The sequence below is a fragment of the Lepidochelys olivacea genome (genome assembly GCF_965140295.1).
Source record: "Lepidochelys olivacea isolate rLepOli2 genome assembly, chromosome: 10".
Lineage (NCBI taxonomy): Eukaryota > Metazoa > Chordata > Testudines > Cheloniidae > Lepidochelys > Lepidochelys olivacea.
In genome coordinates this window covers 23,359,940-23,379,892 of record NC_140420.1, presented here as the reverse complement: position 1 = coordinate 23,379,892, position 19,953 = coordinate 23,359,940, and the positions used below count along the sequence as shown (strand labels likewise).

The window sequence follows — 19,953 nt, the reverse complement described above, 5'->3', positions numbered from 1 at the left end:
TGGCCATACACTGGCTAATCAGACTGGATGCAAGTGATTGGCCACATCTCACTCTGGAATGTGTAATAGGAGGAGGAGAATTTTCTGTCCTCAGTTGTGGTGATTAAAACTGGCTTTCCTGAGCAATCACCAGCAAGGGCCTCCCCTTTCCATTGTGTATCACTCCTCAAAGACCCTGTGCTGCAGCCAACCATGCCAAGGTCAGCTGCACCCAGATCCCTCCGCAGCCTGTTCACAGTGCTCTGTCAAGCAGCAGTAACCCCAGAGCAAACTGACACAGATTCCCCACATAGATGCCTGAGCTCTCCCAGCTCCTGGTAGTATGGGAGACAAAGGCTAGAATTTGTGGCCTCAGCTCAGATGGTCAAAATACTACTACTGAACTGCACAACCAATCTTAATACAGATTAAGTGGGGTGTGGGCTACTGATACAAATGTCCTGGATATGGAGTGACTGATACTGTACATTCTACAGCTGACTCCAGTGACTAAGTTACCACCACATGGGTTTTGGGTTTGGTTTGCTGAACTAATAATAAAACTAGTGGCACTTTAGAGACTAACCAATTTATTTGAGCATAAGCTTTCGTGAGCTACAGCTCACTTCATCGGATGTATCCGATGGTTAGTCTCTAAGGTGCCACGAGTACTCCTTTTCTTTTTGCGAATACAGACTAACACGGCTGCTACTCTGAAATAATAAAACTGAAAATAGTCAAAGAAGGAGAATGAAAAGAGAGAGAAAGAAAAAACATACCCCAATTAAAATTTCAGTTAAAATTAGTCTGTACCTGAAAGCTTTGGGGGAATTTTGACTGATATGGATGAGTAAACCGGGAAGAAAATCCAAAGTGAGCATTTGATCCATTTAGCTGAGCAATGAACTGTTGGCACAAGAGAAGTTACACAGCTGAAATGAAGAATTATGGTGAAATTCCAGCATAATTTAACTTGAGTTTCAGGATAATTTACTCCAAAGCTTTCTGAATTTTAGCCAAATCCTGCTCCCTGTGCATGTGTACACACACAGAGACACACTTTTCAACACCTATTTAGGGATATGTCTACACTGCAGAGTTAAATCAAGCTTTTACTCTGGGATTGCCTGTAATTCCCTTCCCATCCACATGAAAACCCTTCTCACTGAAGTTTGATGCTTTTACCCCCAGCCAGGTCAGCTAACATGGGTTTTAGGTTAGAGCTTGGATGCTGATTTCACTTGGACACAGTAAATTGGGTAGAGCTTGCAGTGTTGCGGTTCACACCTGGGCAAGGCTAACCCAGGTGCTGATCACCTGCGTACACTCTGTAGTGAAGACATTCACTTAGGGGGAGGGAACCTCCCAGCCGAGGTCAAGAGACTCGGGCTAGTGAGGCTTGCACTAGCATTCTAAAAATGACTGCATTGACAGTGCTTTGAAGATGCGTCTCAGGCTTGAGCTCAGGCTCTGAAGAGCTTTGTGTGGCTCAAAAGCTTGTCTCTCTCGCCAACTGAAGTTGGTCCAATAAAAGATATTATCTCACACACTTTGACTCGCTAAGATCTGGGACCGGCATGGCTAGAACGACACTTTTCTTACCATGGGTCCATCTCCTAGTTCTGAGGAAAATATCTACCTTCCTGGCATTGATACTTTCAACTAGCAAATCTTTTCTGGGAGCATTTTATGTTTAGTATGTTGCTAAACACTTGGAAGGTTCTGGAGTTTAGGCATCAGAGGTATTTTATTTGAGGATGAATTCCTCATAGCAATTCTATAAACTTTCCAAAGTTTGCGATCTCCAAAATAAAAACAAATTCCAACTGTGCACAGCAGTCAAGCCACAATCTAACCACAGAAACCTAACTAGGTGCTCTGGGTTTCTCCCTCTCCACAACAAGAGTCATCTGATTCCCCAAGAACTTCATGGCCTTATGAATGTTGTGCTCCCCTCCCTGAATGCTGTTCCCCAGGAATTTATGATACAAAGTTAAATCAAACTATAGAAGCTTTTCAGAGAATTAAATTCACTCTTATGGAAAGAGCCAATACAAGACCTTGAGGTCTTGAGCAACACACTGTTTTTATGCTTGCCTTTCGCAAGAGTGAATTAATAAGCAGGTACATCACAATAACTCCAGTTCATGCAATGGAATCACAATAAATAGGAACCTGACCTGTGAAGAATCATTTCTGTTAATGGTGGCTTTTATATTCACACCATAGTCAAAGATTTCCCATTTGGATTGCACAGAAAAGAGCTCTCCATTCAGGGCCAGTGCTTGTGGAAACTTGAGCTGTTCAGTAAAACACAATTTGTGCATAATGGCTATTTCTATACAAGTTAACTTTCATCATTTTCTATCCATACTTTTGTGTGTGTGTATATATAAACCTTTTACTTAATACATACAATGACCCCTTCCCAGGCTGAAAAAACTTCCTAATTATTACAATTAAAAAATCCACATGATCAGTATATTTTAGCTCCCCACAGACAGATTATTAATTACTATTATTAATTATCTGCATTGTGGTAGCACCTAGGAGCCCCCGTCATGGACCAGAATCCCATTGTGCTATGTCCTGTGTAAACACAGAAAAAAATGAATGTTAACTAAAACTCCCCAAACCAAAGGAATGTTAAGGAAAAACAATGGAATGCACATTGAGAGCTTATTGAATGGCAGAAGGGAAGAGACTCAAAGAAAGGGGAAACTGTATCTTGGTGGGGAGGAAATAATTGTTCATAGTAAGTACGGAAGGTGTCAATGTCAGTGCAAATACCTGGAACGAGTGAGTCATGTTCATGTGTAAGAGATGTCTGAAATCCATCTCACTGGATTTGTTCTGGTACTTGCCCAGAAACCTGACAGCATCTTTCTCATTGACTTTCAGAATAGCTTCAATCTCATGCTTTGCCTGTGTGTTGAGATTTAAGTTGTTAGAATTAGCAAACCAAGCAGAATATTAGCCTGACCTATTATGAAATGTGAGTGATATCCTGTTAGTAGGGAGCTGTTGCATTATGACTCTGAAGGAACTTGCTGAGCAGTGTAAGAAAAATAAATTAATTTTGGTAATAAAGGTAAAATGACTTGCCCAAGGCCAGGATTTGAACTTACAACCTCCAGCTTCCCAATGCACATTCTTAATAATAAATAATAATAATAATACTTAACATTAATTTACACAAAATATACTTGTTCCTCTAACACAGAAGAGACACCTCTTTGTACTTCAGCTTCCCTGCCTACGTTCTGGTAGCTGCTGTGAGCAAATTTTCAAAACCAATCAAACTTTTAACTAAATTGGTAAACCTTCAGTTATACAGACATGTTGTGGAGCCTTTCTTATGGATTAAACTTAACATAAAGTTTACTTACACTTTGGTGACATCGGGTTAAGACACATATTTCTACATTTTTGGGGAAAATCTTGCTGTTATAAGGATGAGCTAAGCCAGCACAAATCTAAAAAAATGAGGAACAAAAGCCAGAGATGTGAGTTCTATAGAGTAACCTGTTTATTTTCTGACTATGTCACTATCTGAAGTTACAGGCAAATTCTCACATCAGGTATCACTCACATAGGGATGTTCAGCTTGGTAGCCAAGTGTAAAGGTTTGAACTGATTCATCCAGCCCATTTATCAAAATTTTAGTTTCCAAGAAGTAGTGTTTTTGCTTTTTGTCTACAGTAAATGTCTCCTGGAGAAGGAAGCTCTGGGGAATGGGCAGTTTAAATGGATGTCTGGGACAAAACAAAGAAGTAAAGATTTTAAGGAAAAACCACAGAGAAAAAAAAAACAGTTTCTTTCTTCAGCTGAAACTCCTAGACATTCAATTGCAAACACCTCTAGTGTCAATTACTGAAACAAAGCAAGCCTACATGGAAGGTTGAAAAATTACAGGGGTAGAGGAAGGATGAAGAAGGGAAAAGAAATGTTTGATAATGGTACCTGTCTGAATGTGCTAGAATGACACATACTGTTAGAGTTCCATACTAGTTCAGAATGCAAGCTTTTGGAGGCGGGGACTGTCTTTTTTTGTTTTGTATTTGTTCAGAACCTAGCACACTGGGCTCCTGGTCCATGACCAGGGCTTCCAGGTGTATGGGAATACAAAGAATAAATAATAATACATAATAATAGTGTTACATGTTAGCCAGCATTTCTGATGGAAAATTCCTACCCTTTACCACACAACATATCCAACATCTTCTAGCATTTAAAGTAACTGAAATGATGTTGGATTCTATGGGTGTATGAAGGACAGGTGCAGAGCACCTGAATCAGTGCCGCATGTATCACCCACACAGGGACTTTATGTATCTTGCAGCCAATGCGTGTGACCATCAAAGCCGCCAGGAAGATATGGATGCACAATTCCCATTAATTTCTAATGGGAACTGATCCTCCCTTGTCCTTCAGGCAACTTTGAAAATCTCAGCTAGCAAATATATTTTTTGTACTCTGTAGAAACAATATAACTTGCATCAAATTCAGTGAACTAATTTAGGTGTCCTAGGAAACAGATGTTCAGCTAATCCTCAGCCCAGGGCATCGTTTATTACTTAGCTGCAGCATTTTATAGACTTCTCTGAATAGAGTTAGCTGAAAGCTTAGGAAGGAGACATTCAATTTTATAACCTCACACTGGACTGAGTTCACGCACAACAGGACAGCTGACATCATTCCTCATTTTTCATTCATGTACTTTTTCCACTACTTAAACAGCCACTTATACAAACGTTTGGCAGCTCCTAAGGGATCCTGGGTACTTGTATCTCCTTCTGACCTCCCTGGACATTGAGAATGCTCAAAAATCTCTCTGGAGATGGACAACAGCCCACAGACTTGAGCTCTGAATTTCTGTAGGGTCCCTGAAATTACATTTCAGTAATGACACATCAAGGGACAGATTCTAGAGTTGGCCAAAATCAAGAGACCATGCATTCCTTCCTAGGAGTAAATGAAACACATTTCCAAACTAAAACAACATGTTTTAGGGGAGATATATTTGACATTAAGGCAGTCATATTGTTCCCTAGGAAATGGGAGAAAAATAGGCACCTACGTGGCTCAAGGACTTAATTATAAGTGTTAGGACCTTCACCACCTGAAAGTCAGACCATCTTGTGACTTTTCTGTGGTCTTTGTGAAATGAGCTGATGCTCTCTGCAGAGTTCCTAATGAACAGATGTCCTTATCACAAAATTAGCTATTGCAATTAGCACCCTTTTTAACAGTCTCACCAGAGAATGGCTACAAAGACTTAGTCTGGCAGTGCAAGGTTAGGCATATAGGCAGAATGGGGACTTCAGTCTTGTCAAGCCCATCACCTTTCACAGGAGCGTTAAAACTCACATTAAAATTTAAGGTAAACATTCTGTGGAGATATGAAAAAAAAATTACTATACCTGAAATGGATGGTTCCACGTTTCTGGTAGAACATCTTATCTTTCTTCAGCTCTTCTATCTGACCCTCAAGCTGCAGCACTACTGGCAGACTCTTGTGGTCTGTCCATAGAGCCCTCAAGGAGAAGTTAGTCTTTTTAGGCTGCAGTCGAAGTAGCAGGAGCATCAGGGTAGCATTGAGAGAGGAGAGTTGAGTCAGATTTGCTGGACCCATGGGTAGAGGTGGCTAGTCACAAACCACAGAGTGAACCAGGCTGCAGTGAGGTTGTTGTCTTACAGGACAAGTCCGTTCCTGCTCCCCATAAAGCCAACAACAAAGCTCACAATGGCCCAATTCTGATCTTATTTACACCAATTTGAACACTGGTATAACTCCAGTGATTTCATTGGAGCTACTCCTAATTTACACCAGTTTAAGTGACATTGAGATCTGAACCAATGACTTCAGTAGGATCAGGCCTTAAATTATTCCATGGCTGTTATTGTTTTTCAGTGGAGATGCTCATCACATTTGTGCAGCAAAACATTGGGCAAAAAGGAGAAGTAACTGCTACGAAACATATCACCATTGTACAGCAAAGTAACCAAAGAATACCATAAAGTACAAACATTTTAATGTGTGATTTAAAAAAAAAATCAAAGTAAATTTAAAAGTATTTCTTTTATATCATAATAATACTGGAGGCAATAAGGATCAATCCTGCAAGATGCTGAGCAGCATTGACTCCATTTGAGCTCAGCTCTTCACAAGATCGGGTCTACAACAGTGATTAAATTTAGGACACTGTGTTTTGTAAAAGCAAAGCAAGCATTAAAACTCTGAATTTGCTGCCTACTGTCTATGAGTCCTAATACTTGAATGCACAGTAGTTGCAGAATATGCATGCATTCAGTACATCACAAGTTTCCTTTTAAAAGAGCCATCAGGCTGCAACAGATTAAAACCTGTTCCTTTCTGTGAAGAGCAAAAGGAGTGACCTTTGTGGAAATACAGACATGAAGTACAAGTGCAAATTACGGGACAGGAGTTGCATTTGTATTTTCTGCAGGGACATAATGCTCATGTTTTAGATAAATTATTGTATTTTAAGGTCAGTTTCACATTTCAGTTACGCTGGTTTGATTTGTGAATGGAACAGGGCTGTTTTTTCAAAACATATGGTATCCTAAGCTGGTCAAAGTATCTTTTTAGAGGACAGGCTGTTGATTATCTGCTGTGCACTGTAGACACCAAGCAAAGTAAATATAGCTTCAAACAGCACTATTGTTTGCATATTAAAGGCTAGTTTATTTATATCAAGCACACTGAAGTGTAGGTGGTGGTGCATGAAACTGCTGGGTGAAATGTTTCAACCAAATCTCTTTTTTTGGCAAAAAATGCAAATTTGGGTCAAAGAAAACATTTTTTGAGAATTAATGTTGATTGCCACGAATCGTTACAGTAAAAAGCCCAAACTCAAAATTCTAAAAAAGTCAAAACATTTTGTTTTGATATTTTTGAAACTAAACTTTTCCATTTGAAACCACTTCTTTTTGAAGTTACCTTTAATTTTATTTTTTAAATTAAAAAAGAAAAAAAGATCAAAATCAAAACAATGTTTGACCCAAAATGAATTTTGTTTTTTGATTCACTGAAAAATTTTGAAATTTTCATTTTTAGGTTGACTGGAAGCAATTTTTCCCCCTCTATATTTCAGAATGGCCAGAAATCCATAATTTGGAGAGCTCTTCTGTTATCCTACATGCAGGCATGGTACCTGATAGTTCAAAGTATTTAGCAATAGCGTCTGCATATATCACACACCCGCACTGAGGTCTAAGTATTTAGGTTTTCATGTTTTCTAGGAACATAGCATCCCTCAGCACCCAGTATGTGCCACTGGCCTCTAAGAGATGAGAGAAGAACTCAAACTGAAGCACACCATAAAAATGAAGGAGATATCTAGTAGTGGTGATGGATTTCTTTAGCCTGCATGAAGTGTTTTTTTTTTTAAAAAAAACAAAACAAAACTCAGTTTTACATTTCAGCATTTCTCACAATATAAAAGGATAGAAAAAGCTAGCTACTGATGTGCAAGATTGAAGTCTAATAAATGAGTGATGCTCCCCATTTGGATACACCTGCAAGATACAGTCCCAGATCCAGAAAAGTTAACATTTATACAGCCATCTTACCCCCTGCAGGTGTAAATAGTCAGCTGACAAATTAAATTCCTGCTTTGTACTCTTTATCTTAAAGCAAAGAAACTTGGCTCGCTCGCTGTTCTCCAAATGAATCTCATTCCTCACGAGCTGGTTCCACACTGATACCACTTCACTGTAACTGTGCAGAACATTCCTCTCAAGGTGATTGACTGTGGATGCCTGAAAGATAAAGATAAATATTTTGGACCTGTTGAGTTACAGCAGGTCGGATCCTTTTCTCTCTGCAGTACAGCAGAGAAATGAATGGAAGGAGATTCCTTGGACAGAAGTCTCCATGACAATTATAACAGCATCTATTAGAGTTAAGTTTCCAGCATTTCCATTGTAAAGACATTAATCTCACTTTCAGGAGGTTATAATTCTCACGAGGCGGTCAGTATCTATCTTTGTTCTTTTTATTTTATGTTCTGCCCAAACAAGGGAGGGATAGATGGCTGGACGTCTTCAAAGAAATTAACAAGTAAGCCAATTCTTTCTTTCCAACAATCCTCAAGTGGGACTAGACCAACAGAGATCTAATGGGGAAAGGGTGGGACTCAAAATAAAGGAACACCCTAAAGTAACCTGAATTATGGGTTTGTCCCAGCATGAAAGACATTTCAGCTGACAGCTGCTTTCTCTTAAACCCTGACCTACAGTTTTAATTCTGAATAATGTATGCTATAAAGAGGACTGACTTTTCAAATGGAAAGATCCTGATTCTGATCTCACTTGCACTTACATCAAAACATGTGCACTTACATCAAAATACATGGAGTTACTCCAGGGCAAATCTAGTGTCAGATGTTAGTTCTGTTGTTTAATACACAACTGAGAAGTGCTCAGATACTATGGGGTGATGATCGTGGTATTAGAACCTGTATAGACCACAGTTGTGTTAGTGAAATTAGAATCAGTCCTAGAATCAGTAGACTTGATGTCTTTGGTTAAAATCTGTTCTGATATTAGAAGTATCGCACATCCAATGGCCCAAAAACGTTGAAGAAAGGAGGTTCATAGGCTGGATTAGTGGCAGGGTGGAACTCCATCCCCCAAATGCTTTGTGCAGGGAGGGATGATGTCACCCTCAGGAGAGATGTGCTGCATCTGCATGCACAGCTAGCATGCATCACATTTTCCAGAACTGGTTAGGAGGTATTGACTGTGCTTGCACTGCAAGGTGAGGGACAGAGATGCCTAACGAGGTGCCAGGGTGAGGATGAACAGCACATTATACAAGCCCAGGAAACAGCTGAACATATGCATTTCAAGACACTATCTGGTAGATTCACACACAAAGATCACTGCATGCTGTGTGCTGAGAATTGCTGTATAACTACTGCTATACGATACCCATCCATGCTGGGTGCTATGAAAGGAAGCAATGAGTTACTAACCCGCAGGTAGGTTGTAGTTGGTGTATAGATGTGAATTTTCCCTTCTTTTTCATTGCCTTTGTCTTTACAGAACATTTCCACCACCAGGTTCTTGATGGAAAGGGCTTTCCCAGCTGTGAGCTCCATAGAAGACAGATGAGCAGATCGCTCAGGTTGGTGTAGTTTGTGAGCTACATACAGATATAGCCATGGGGTATCCATGTTTAATGCACCTGAAAGCAAATTAACAGGTTGAAGTTAAAGCTGGTAGAATGTTAGGTCTTGTGCTACCTGACTTCTAAACCTGCAACAAAATTGACTTAGACTGAGGCTAAAATGTGTTGGTATACTGCAGAGGTCTTTGGACTATGATCTTATGAATCATATGTGCTGTACTACCAAAGGCCCATTAATGATGGGACAAAATGTCATCTAGTGGTTACTCGGCAAGGGACCTGGATTCCACTGTATGATTTGCCACAATGTGCACAATCTTTATTCACACAGTGAGTTAGTGATTCTGGAGCCTTTATGCACATGATTAGTCCCATCAAAGCCAACGGGACTGCACATATAAAGATAGAAGGTGAATTTTGCACAAGGTTTATAGTGAAAGCTCTTTCCACGACTCTGTCAACTATTATTGTTTATACTTAGATGTTAGGACCTTGAAATTTTATCTAAAGATTCATCAGATAATGCCATTCACAGCTTGTGATATATTCAAGTAAATCACAGATAAATATGTGCCATGTCAAATGACATTTATGACCAAACATTGCAAACCTTCAAAAGAAAACCTCAAAAAAGTATCTTGTTAGGGATCAAATTAAACTCTGGTGTAATTCAAATGAAGTCAATGGAAATACCCCTGGGTGAACTTGGTCCTTTACATCAGACTACTCAATTTGCAACAAAACGTCCATGTGCGCACACACAAGTGAGTTTGGTACAGACCGACTTTGGAAATGTAGCTCTTAAGTGCCAGTACAGAGATTGAGCCAAATACTACACAACACGTGATCTCACTGAAGTCAATGGAGTATAAGTTAGGGTGGAATTTGACCCAATTTGTTTGATCAATAAATATCAGAAAATAGATTTTTATTTTATTTATTTATTTTTTACAAACAACTAGGAAGCAGATAAATCAGTACAACCCCCACTTCCCAAGCAACTTTGGAAAGGACAGATACAGAATATAATAATAAAGGCCTAGTTCTTGTTGTCCTTACTAAAATAAAATTCCCTTGACATAAATGTGAAGTTTTAAACATTCATACACAAAGATATCGATGCACACAAACAGAAACGAATTACTATTGTTAAGTGTTTAACTTATAGCTTGATATTCAAGTCACTGTCCCCTCATATTTTTTCCTTTCTTGAACATCAATAATGTAGATCCAGTCAGTACCTGATAGGGCAAACAATTCAAAATGTGGCTCCTTTGAGAACAAATAATCCCTTAATGTATTTAATCTATATCCGGAGATATCTGCCTCTAGAAAGTATCTCACCATTAACTTACAGGAATAACTCTCTACGACTAATTCATAAAAATACTAGGAGCACCTTTGCATGACTGCTTTTTACGTCAGAGGTTGGAAATGTTTAGTGGTACCTCACCTTCCCACTTCCTAAGGTAATTTCTGGATGTATCTTTCCACTGCAGTCCTGCCACAAATGGCATGCGGTCATTGTACTGCACCTTAAAGTTGGTGCTACTTTCCGAACGGCCCTGAGAGGTACGTGAGTGCTGCAGCTGGGTTCTGTAATTGACCTGCTTTTCTGGGACTTGCATGGTAAACTGGAAAACAACAATGAATTCTGATTAAAATTGGAAGCATTTCTCATCCTCTGAACCATCAAGACCAACAGAACATTCATTTGGGTTTCAAGCAGCTCTGCTTTGCACATTTGTCATTTCATTTTATAGCTGTTCAAAGGTCCTTAGACCTGTTACAGACATTTTATGTATGGCATTTTTATATACAGTTAATTATGCATTTACAGCCTGATCCAAAGTCTACTGAAGTTGATGAAAAAACTTCCAATTGACTTTTATGGAAAAACTCCCATTGACTTCAGTTGGCTTTGGATCAGCTCCTTAGTCATTTTTAAAAAGTCATGATAATAATTTCATGTCATTTGGTGCTGGTGTCTCTGGTAAAATCTATGCTGCTAGTAGGAGGTCACTGCTAAAACAATATTGAAATATGCAGTATACTTTATGACAGTTCAGATATAGGCTACATGGAAAAGTCACCATCTATTCTAAACAAACATCAGCGTTTGTTTTCATGTGCAGCTACTGGCTGAGAAGCTTTGTAAAATCTGTGCCCCTGTAATGGCTGCCTTTGTGGTCCACAGCCAGAGGTTCCGCCGTCCTACAACACTTCGCCCCAGGAAAGGAGGCCTGCCTAGAGAGGCTGCACAGAAGCAGTGAATCAGAGCCCAGCAGGCTCAGACAGAAGGCACTGCAAAGCATTAGCGGGTAGTTCCTGGCTGGGAGCAGAGGAGCAAGGCAGAGTACTCCTCTCTGGCCAATGGTGCTTGAGGGATAACCAAAGTTTGGTTCTGGCTGAATTTGCTTCAACTGGGAGGGAGAGGACCTGAGAACTGTAACTGTGAGATACGGGGTGAAAATAAAAGGGTCAGGTGGGAAGAGGCCCAGGGAAATAGCAGCAATAAATTGAAGTAAGTGGTATGTAGCTGCTGTTTATAAGGTCTCTGGGTTGGAATCCATAGCAGTGGGCAGGCCTGGGTTCCCCCATTGGCAAAGTGGTGTAAACCCCAAGAAGGGGACAAGGCTTGTTTGGAAGCCTGAATGAAGGGCTAAATTTAAAGGCCCCAGAGCTGAGTTTGAAGAGCCTGGTGAAGGCAGATAGATGGTTTTATTGGACTTTTGCTATTGCTATCACAGAAGGGGTTCATTTTGAACTTTGTGACTTGGTTGGAGTGTTGAGACACAGAAGGCCTCAAGCCACTGAAGCTCTGTCAAGCAAAGCTGAGAACCTATAGGAGGCGCTAGGAGCAGGAAAAGGATTAGAGTACTGCATGCAGCAGCAGCCGGAGGCACTGAAGAGGTGAGTGTTTCTGTTACAGTCTCCCTAAGAACTAATATAGAAGTTTATATGCATAGTTTCTGTAAAGATCCATTACAAATCCAGACAGGACATGAGTAACACAGGAATTGCCATATGATCCATTATTCTATCTCTTTCAGCAGTCAATACTGTATGCTTCAAAGGAAGGCACAAACTTACCATAATGCATCTAGTTATTCTCTACTACATTACTGGGGAAACATTTTTCTGATCCCACAGTTTATGTCTGGAGGAATCAGGAGAGACAGTTTTGTAAGATAGTCTAGCTATTGTAATTCTACAAGAAGACTTCTACCTAAATACTATATGCTCTGGGTCCCTTCTTGTGTTTGATTGCTAACATTACAGATCCCACGGCAGCATCTTGTGTACAAGGTAAGCTTTATTAGGACAGGCAAATCAGTTTGCATAAGCCAACCTAAAACCTCGCAAAAACTCAAATCAAATCAAGCTTGAACCTTTTTTTGAAGTTTGAAAAAAGTCCAACTAATGGGTTTTCTTGTTGTTTGGTTTAATTTTCACGCATCTTTGAACTTCTTGGTCTCAGATGGATCTGAACTTTCTCCTCATATCTAAATATCTGGTTCATCTAATCCACACACCGTAATTTTACCTTTAAAACACTTAATAGGCCAGGCAGACTACTCATGCCTCTACTTTAAGGGATGCCCCTTATTCAGTGTTTAGTGTCCCGCAACTCACATCAAATAATAAGATATCACATGAATGAAATACAAAGTTTTCAAATAATATTTGTGTAAGGGGTTCAGTCACTGTCACATAAAATTCTGACTTTGCTCAATGAATAACATTTGGTGAGATGGTATCCTTCAAAATAAGCATGCTTCAGAAAAATGACTATACAAACAATGGAGCCATCTCACTCAGATTATTCTTGACGTGCATTCCGTCAGTTTGCTTTAATGAAAAAAGATTGTCTACAGGGATAAAACTGTTGAGAGAGAGTGAGCTCTATTCCCTATGCTCCAAGACAATTGTTTAGTAAGTTCCATTTATTGTATGCAAGTTGTTTGCACAGGAGTAAGTGAGGGAACATTTTGAACTACAGAAATTATATTCTTAGTGATGATGGTTGAGATGGGAAAAATTCAGCTTGACTCTCAGAACCCAGGTTGAGTTTGCTAAGCTGGTAGTTAGAGAAAACCTCTTTTGCTTGCATACTGAATGTATTTGACCTTGATGTCATTGAAAGACGAACATGGCTGACCACTACACCATAATCACTTTTTCAGAGCACAAGCACACGTTATGCCTCATTCCATATTTTTTTTATACAGTTTGCCCTTTACTTCCTGGCAATGCAGGTGCCATCCAACAGCAGGTGCTATTACCTCCATGAAGTAGTTGACCTGAGATGGACTTGAACTATTTTTAAATGTCTGGCTGATCAGTAGCTTCCTCTTGTTGTTGATTTCATCCCAGTGTTTGCCATAGTTGACGTCCAGCTGGGAGTAGAGCCGAGATGCACTCTCTTCATGCCGCAAATGAACCTGCAGAACACAACACACCATTCCCTGTGTCATGCTTTTCCCCCTTACAGATGGTGCTGCGCATATACAGAATGTTAGTAGCTCTGCCTACAGAAATACCCCTCGGTAGCAGGCAAGTGATAGTAAAAAGTTATGTTACAGCTAATGCTCAATATTTATACTAGACAGCATTATATGTTATTAAGCTTCAGCTCTGCCTCTTAACAATTCAGAGAACAGGGAGTTTTGAAGATGTTAATCAGCTGAAGGTTAGTTAGTGTCCGAAGGACATCACAAACTGAACCTGAAAAGCGTTACAAGCCCAAGTAAAACATTCTAATTTCTGGACATGTAAGTATGATGAAACCATGACTCTGTATGCTTAAGAGGATTCCTGGACCGCTGACTACGGAAAAGACAATGAAATCATATATTAATATGTAAATACTGGGATTAAAAAGCATATGCAAAAATATTCCACAGAAATTATATGAATGCATATATAAGAACTGAAGTAATTGGAATTACTCTGGATTTACACAGCTGTAACAGAGAGCAGAAATCGGTGACTTTTATTTTTGATGCCCTAGCCCATAGTAGGTAAATAGGCTGTAAACTAAAACAAGAGGGAAAAAAGCTTGTCCCAAAACTGACCTCTGGGATATCCCTGTGTTTGAAACCCTACATTGCAGCATATTGAACTCTCTACCTTATGGTTATAGGATGGAGTCTGTGTACAGTGAAGCTCATGTCCCAAATCCAGTTTGTATGCTTCATTTGGATTGGTCTCCACTTTAATTTTCTGTCCTGCATTACATTCATGCCGAAGATTTTTTGCATCTCCTGTTTGAGTCAACACACACACATATGGAAATGCTTTGACTTTTCAAAAATTAAAGATTCAACTCATACGCAGTAAACTATCAATACAACCCTAAGTCTGCATTATAGTTTTCATTTCACGAAATCATAACAACAGATTCTTCACAGAAATATAATTTATTTTATCCTAAGAATCTGGAGGTAAGAACACTCTTATGATATCAATGAGCATGTATTTAGGGATGATGGGTTTGTGTTTTCTACAGGAGAACTTGCCTCTGAAAATGAAAACATTAATTAACAAAGTAAGAACCATATGATATAGAAGTATACACTTTGTTCATTTAAATGGGCTGACAGTTTGCAATCAGTAATATCCTTCTCGGAGTCCTCTTCTGATTGAAACCAAAGGTTCCCAGCTACTGGTATGTATTACCAGTAACAGCACTTCAGGCTTTTAATCCAGGTGTCCCATGCTCTTCCAATGGGGCCCAGAAGTGTAGCTAGTGCCTATCTAACATGCCAGGGAGCAGTCCAAGTGCTATAAGTAGGTTAGAGTGCATGGAAGTGTGAATGAAAGGTATCTAGCGGAGGCTGTTTTAGCAGAGGTCTCTGTCTGATAAAACTGCTTATCAAGGTTGGGGGTGACAGGGTTAGGTCATAAAAACTTTGATTTATCCCACAAGTTCCATTAGAAATGAAAATCCTAAAACAATGGGCCACATGATAGGATTTATTTATGGACTTTGGCCTCTGTTTATTTTATTTTCTAATAAAATAAAAGATGTTTCCAAGTTTAGGAAATTGCAAACATCTGTTTTACATCAGAAGACAAAATGAAAACGGTCCAAGTCGTTAGGCTGATTTTTGCCTAAGGAAAATCAAGATACCGCTTATGTTTGTTCTGACATATTTTCTAAAGTTTCTCTCTTCCCCTCCATCCCAGCAGTAAGAGAAACACCCAGGCATTAATTTTACTTCTTTGGTGGAATTTTTATCTGGGTAAAAACTTTTCAAAACCTGAGCAAGTAGCAGATTGTCAGCTTTTGCGATTTTATTGTGGGTCTTGCAATATGTGGTGGGGTTTTTTTGTTTTGTTTTTGATTTTAGTTAAAAGCCTAGTTCCTGGAGCCATACAAAGACATGAAAATCTTGGCTTTCATTTAAACAAAAAGTAATGGCTGATTGTTAAGCCAAACTCATGACTGAATGCTTAAGATCGACACTGTATGTAAGTCTGGATTTGGTCCCTTATTTTTAGCTCCAAGCTCAAAGATATTTGCTTTCAGTGGGTATTTGTACAAACCAGAATAGCCATTGTACTGCACAAACACTTTCCATTTACTAATATGGTTGAAGAATATTTGTTTCCCTGTAAATGATATTCTAACTAACATGACACTAAATGATGACTTTTAGCAAAGTAAACCATATCTGTGCTGGTTTAAAAAAATTTAGCTAGTCAGACCACTACACATGACCCAGGATTAATATGCCATATGCATATACACGGTCAGGTTTTAATGCACACTGTGCACCAACTGCTATAGCTGTTCAGCAAAAGCCATATAACTCCTTTGATTGTCTGACTGCTTTGGCTGCCCAGTAAATTTAATAGCTCGGTGTTTCTGGTCTATATAATGTAGCTGGGGAAATACTGCAAAACATTTCTGGAAATATTTCCTCATTTTTTAAATGAATTCACTGAATTTGTGCATCTGTTTTGTTCAGTTTTCATAAACATTCTAGCAACTGCGGAAATATTTGCAGAAACAGTGTATTTTAAAGCAAATATTGGAGAATGTTCGCAGAAACCACTTTTTAAATTTATTCTGGGTTGTTTACATTGGAATTCTGAGAGTTACATTTATTCAGTTGGGAAACAGAAGACCGTTCTAATCTTTTGGCGTTGCTCTTTAGCATAACAATAAATGTCATTTACACAGTACCTAGGAGTCCATATTTTATTCTCAGAGCATTAGACCACAGGCTCCCTCGTTGCTGCAGCAGGCCAATGGTGTGAGATCCAAGAACACCTGGAAGGTAGGTCTCCCCTTCAAGTGAGTACTGCCTCAGTTTATCATCAACCTTTTTCTCCAGAAATACTACAGAAAGATCAGAGGTTACCATGCAGCAGCACATGATGAGAACTGTGCAGTCAGAAAAAGGATACATTGGTGGGAAAAAACATACACCGCCTTCTAAAAAGCAGCCCTACAGCCCAGTCCTGTGAGATAGCAAGTGCCTTCAGCTCCCCCAGTGACAGAGTGTACTGCCTTGCAGGATTGGCCCTTTTAGGTAGTGGTAAGGACTGACCAATGGCTATAGCGCTTTTCATGTCTTTTACAGTAGCTCATTGGTTCAAAATCAGCCCAGATTACAGTGATTCATATACTATCACTATGAGGTGGTCTGCATGAAAAGAAGAGTGGATTCAGCCCAATTCCCAGTGGATACGAGTCTACAAAGAAACAACATTGCACCTGGCCGCAACTAATGCCACTCTTGGTAGTGTCAGCAGCCTGGTTCAGGACCAAATAGGGACAGAGACTGAACTCTCACCCTGCAGATGATCTCCCCAGAATAGAGATGAGATGGACAGTGTGGGGAAGCTCCCACTGGGACGGCCTGTGCTATAGATGAAGACAGGAGCTCACTTTCAGGCCTGTCAATAAGGCATCTTTCACCACTTTACAGGACCTTTTATTTATTTTTTCCTATTTATCTAGCCCACTCCTTTATTATGATATAATAAATATTGAGCTCTACAATATTTCTCTATAGAAGCAATGCTGGGAGGGCAAGCATGACCCACAGGGGATCCTTGGAGACTCCACTAAGACAGAGCTTCTCAAACTGGGGTGTGTGGAATGTGTTCAGGGGGGAGGGGAAGAGAGGGAGTATGAGAAGCTGCTCTGCCTTCAGAGCTGGGTGGCCGGAGAGCGGCGGCTGCTGGCTAAGTGCCCAGCTCTGAAGGCAGCGCAGCCGCCAGCAGCAGCAGATAAGTAAGGGTAGCATGGGATCCCTTACTTCTGCGCTGCTGATGGTGGCTGTGCAGCCTTCAGAGCTGGGTGGCAGTATATGCACTTGCGTGGCAGGAGCTGAGTGTGTGTGTGTAAAGGACTACAGGCACAAAAAAGGGGGAGTGCGCGATCAAATAAGTTTGACAACCACCACACTAAGATATTTTGTCAGGGGGGGGGAAATAGGGCCTAAGTGTTGCATCTTTGATTTAGTCCAGTATATGAATTCACCTTTTTATCTAGCCACATTACCAGCAGCAGGGTTTTTAACACAATAGTGAATGATGGAAAATAGGATCAGAATTTTTTTAAATAAATGACTCCCTGCAAATGTTAATGCTACTTAAACTTTTTCTTTTCAGACAAAGGGATTCAAGGAAGATGTTTAATTTACTGTATAACTGCTATTATTTTTCAAGGTAAGTAAGTGTTACACAAGCACATACATTTTAAAGGCACCCCAATTAACTTCAAAGGGATTTTAGTTCCTATAAAAGCAGGAAACTAGAACATATGCTCTTCTCAGCATATGTCCTGAGGATGCCAGATCCCACTCATGTATATGACAAGTACTTTGTCCACCAACCTGAAAGAAATGCTGCATCCTTCAATAAATTATGCAGAGACACTGAAAAAGCCATTTTCTTGCCAAGTTGCTTAGTGATGTTTCCTGACAGAACGATTGGGCTTCCTTGCTTTATCAGCTTTACTTCCAGCTGGGTTGTGTATCTCTGCTCCCCACTCACTGTTTGCAAACCCGTCATTCCCTAAAAAAACCCCGACCCAACAATCCAGTTTGATTATGTTTTGAGAAACAGACTCAGTCAGCATTTGGTGACTAGATACTTGAGATGGGCACCTTACCAATGCGGGAGGAGGAGGGGGAATATTTATATTTTCAATTTAGAGAATGCAAAAGCTGCTGTTGACAAGTAATGGGTGAGGAGACAGTGGATTTATTTTCCAAACAAGATAAAGAATCCAGTCTTGTGAGGTGCCAGGTATCCTCCACTCCCACTGACTTCAGTGGGAATTGAAAACACACAGCATGTTGCAGGACTGACCAAAAAACTGAAATACAAAATGAAAACAAAATTTGTTTGATATGGTGTTATTGAAAACATTGACTGGACGGCAGTTTGGAACTTTATTTTGGTTGGCTTGAATGCAAGTGCAGCACTCTGCAATGTTAATTAGTGTTTGATTTGCTGCTCTGCTAAAGAGAAGAAAGGTTCAAAATGTCTGGATTGAAATTGTATTGTAGGAAAAAACAGCTGATAAACTACTGTAGTTGTTGAAACATGTGCAACAATTAAGTAGGATTAGGACGACAGACCCGCGTTGATGCGGCTTCTAAGTTGCCAATTAAGTAATGAAAAAAGGTGAATTATTACAACCTAAATCTGTGGGGAAATAAAAAATCTCAGTACGATTTCAATGTTAAATTTCTACCCACGTGATTTTTTTTCTTTTATAGCTTTAGCATTGGAATGATCCTGTTTATCTCTCTGTTATGATGCAATCCATATCTTTAAAAGAGGAATATTTGAGATATTCCTGTATCTACAGAATTCATGCCAGTGAAAAGCTAACTCTGGGTTCAGTCACAGACATTACGCATGACCATTGTAAAAATTGTGATTGCAACTGAAAGCCTGCTCTAAGAAATCATTTCAGTTTATTCATTTAGCACCAAATGCAAGTGAAAAATAGGCCAAATATTGTTTAAAGCCCCAATCCAGCATATAGAAGCACATGGGGGAATGGGCTGCTGCACTCACACAGAGCCTTATAGACTAGCAGCTGAAGGTAAAAGGCTCTGTATTCAGTTACCAATCTTCCAAGCTATCTATCACCCAAACATCTCAGCTCTCTTCAAAAGTACAAGTAGCTGAGAGGACATGGGAATTTAAACTATATACACCCTTACTAAACCAAAGCCCACTGAAGTCAATAGGAGTAGTTTCACTGACTTTGGATCAGGCTCATAGTGCACAGTTATTGGTGGTTTTAAAGACAAAGTCTGAATGGAACAAAATTGCTTTTGCTTATATGTTGGTGCTTAAGGATATTTGATTATAAAAAAAAACACAGTTTAGGGATGATCTGTCAGTATGTGTTATTCCTACTTGAATGAATGGATGTACCTGTAATAGAGAACTTACTCGTTCCACTAACTGATTATTCAGACACTATTTCAGTATACATGTGTCTTATCGTCTCTCTATAGGGATTTTTTCATCCCATTTCTATTTGTCTATTTCATCCTACTATTGAAAACTTCGTATTTTGAGGATGTACCTTAATATAATAGACATCTTTGTCATCTAGTACCAGCTCCAGGTGTCCAATTCGTGAATTCTTAGATAACTCAAGTTTTCCTTAGAGAAATAGGAAAGAACACAGATGTTTTCTTTTTTTGGTACATAGAAAGCTACAATATAATTTTTACTGTATCTAATGTGGAAACATATCACAACATGGTATTTACAATTGCTGTGAATAATGCATTTACAGAATTAAACAACAAATAATAGCAGAGCAAAGG

General features: G+C 39.5%; 1 protein-coding gene across 5 annotated transcripts in view; it reads right to left on the bottom strand.

Annotated features, from left to right (window-relative positions):
- The window catches only part of LOC311527068 (uncharacterized protein), a 153,296-nt gene that overhangs the window by 66,855 nt on the left and 66,488 nt on the right, over positions 1 to 19,953 (bottom strand). For 4 of the 5 annotated variants that reach the window (XM_084640682.1, XM_084640679.1, XM_084640680.1 and 1 more), the window contains exons 23-36: positions 19,707 to 19,786; positions 17,992 to 18,172; positions 16,332 to 16,487; positions 14,270 to 14,403; positions 13,423 to 13,581; positions 10,590 to 10,770; positions 8,982 to 9,193; positions 7,576 to 7,764; positions 5,403 to 5,542; positions 3,572 to 3,734; positions 3,369 to 3,455; positions 2,770 to 2,904; positions 2,160 to 2,279; positions 793 to 885 (exon numbers count right to left, since the gene is read on the bottom strand). In XM_084640682.1, the coding sequence (XP_084496808.1) occupies positions 793 to 885; positions 2,160 to 2,279; positions 2,770 to 2,904; positions 3,369 to 3,455; positions 3,572 to 3,734; positions 5,403 to 5,542; positions 7,576 to 7,764; positions 8,982 to 9,193; positions 10,590 to 10,770; positions 13,423 to 13,581; positions 14,270 to 14,403; positions 16,332 to 16,487; positions 17,992 to 18,172; positions 19,707 to 19,786 (2,030 nt within the window). The remainder of the gene's footprint in view (positions 1 to 792; positions 886 to 2,159; positions 2,280 to 2,769; positions 2,905 to 3,368; positions 3,456 to 3,571; positions 3,735 to 5,402; positions 5,543 to 7,575; positions 7,765 to 8,981; positions 9,194 to 10,589; positions 10,771 to 13,422; positions 13,582 to 14,269; positions 14,404 to 16,331; positions 16,488 to 17,991; positions 18,173 to 19,706; positions 19,787 to 19,953) is intronic. The other variant, XM_084640683.1, reaches the window with a different exon arrangement.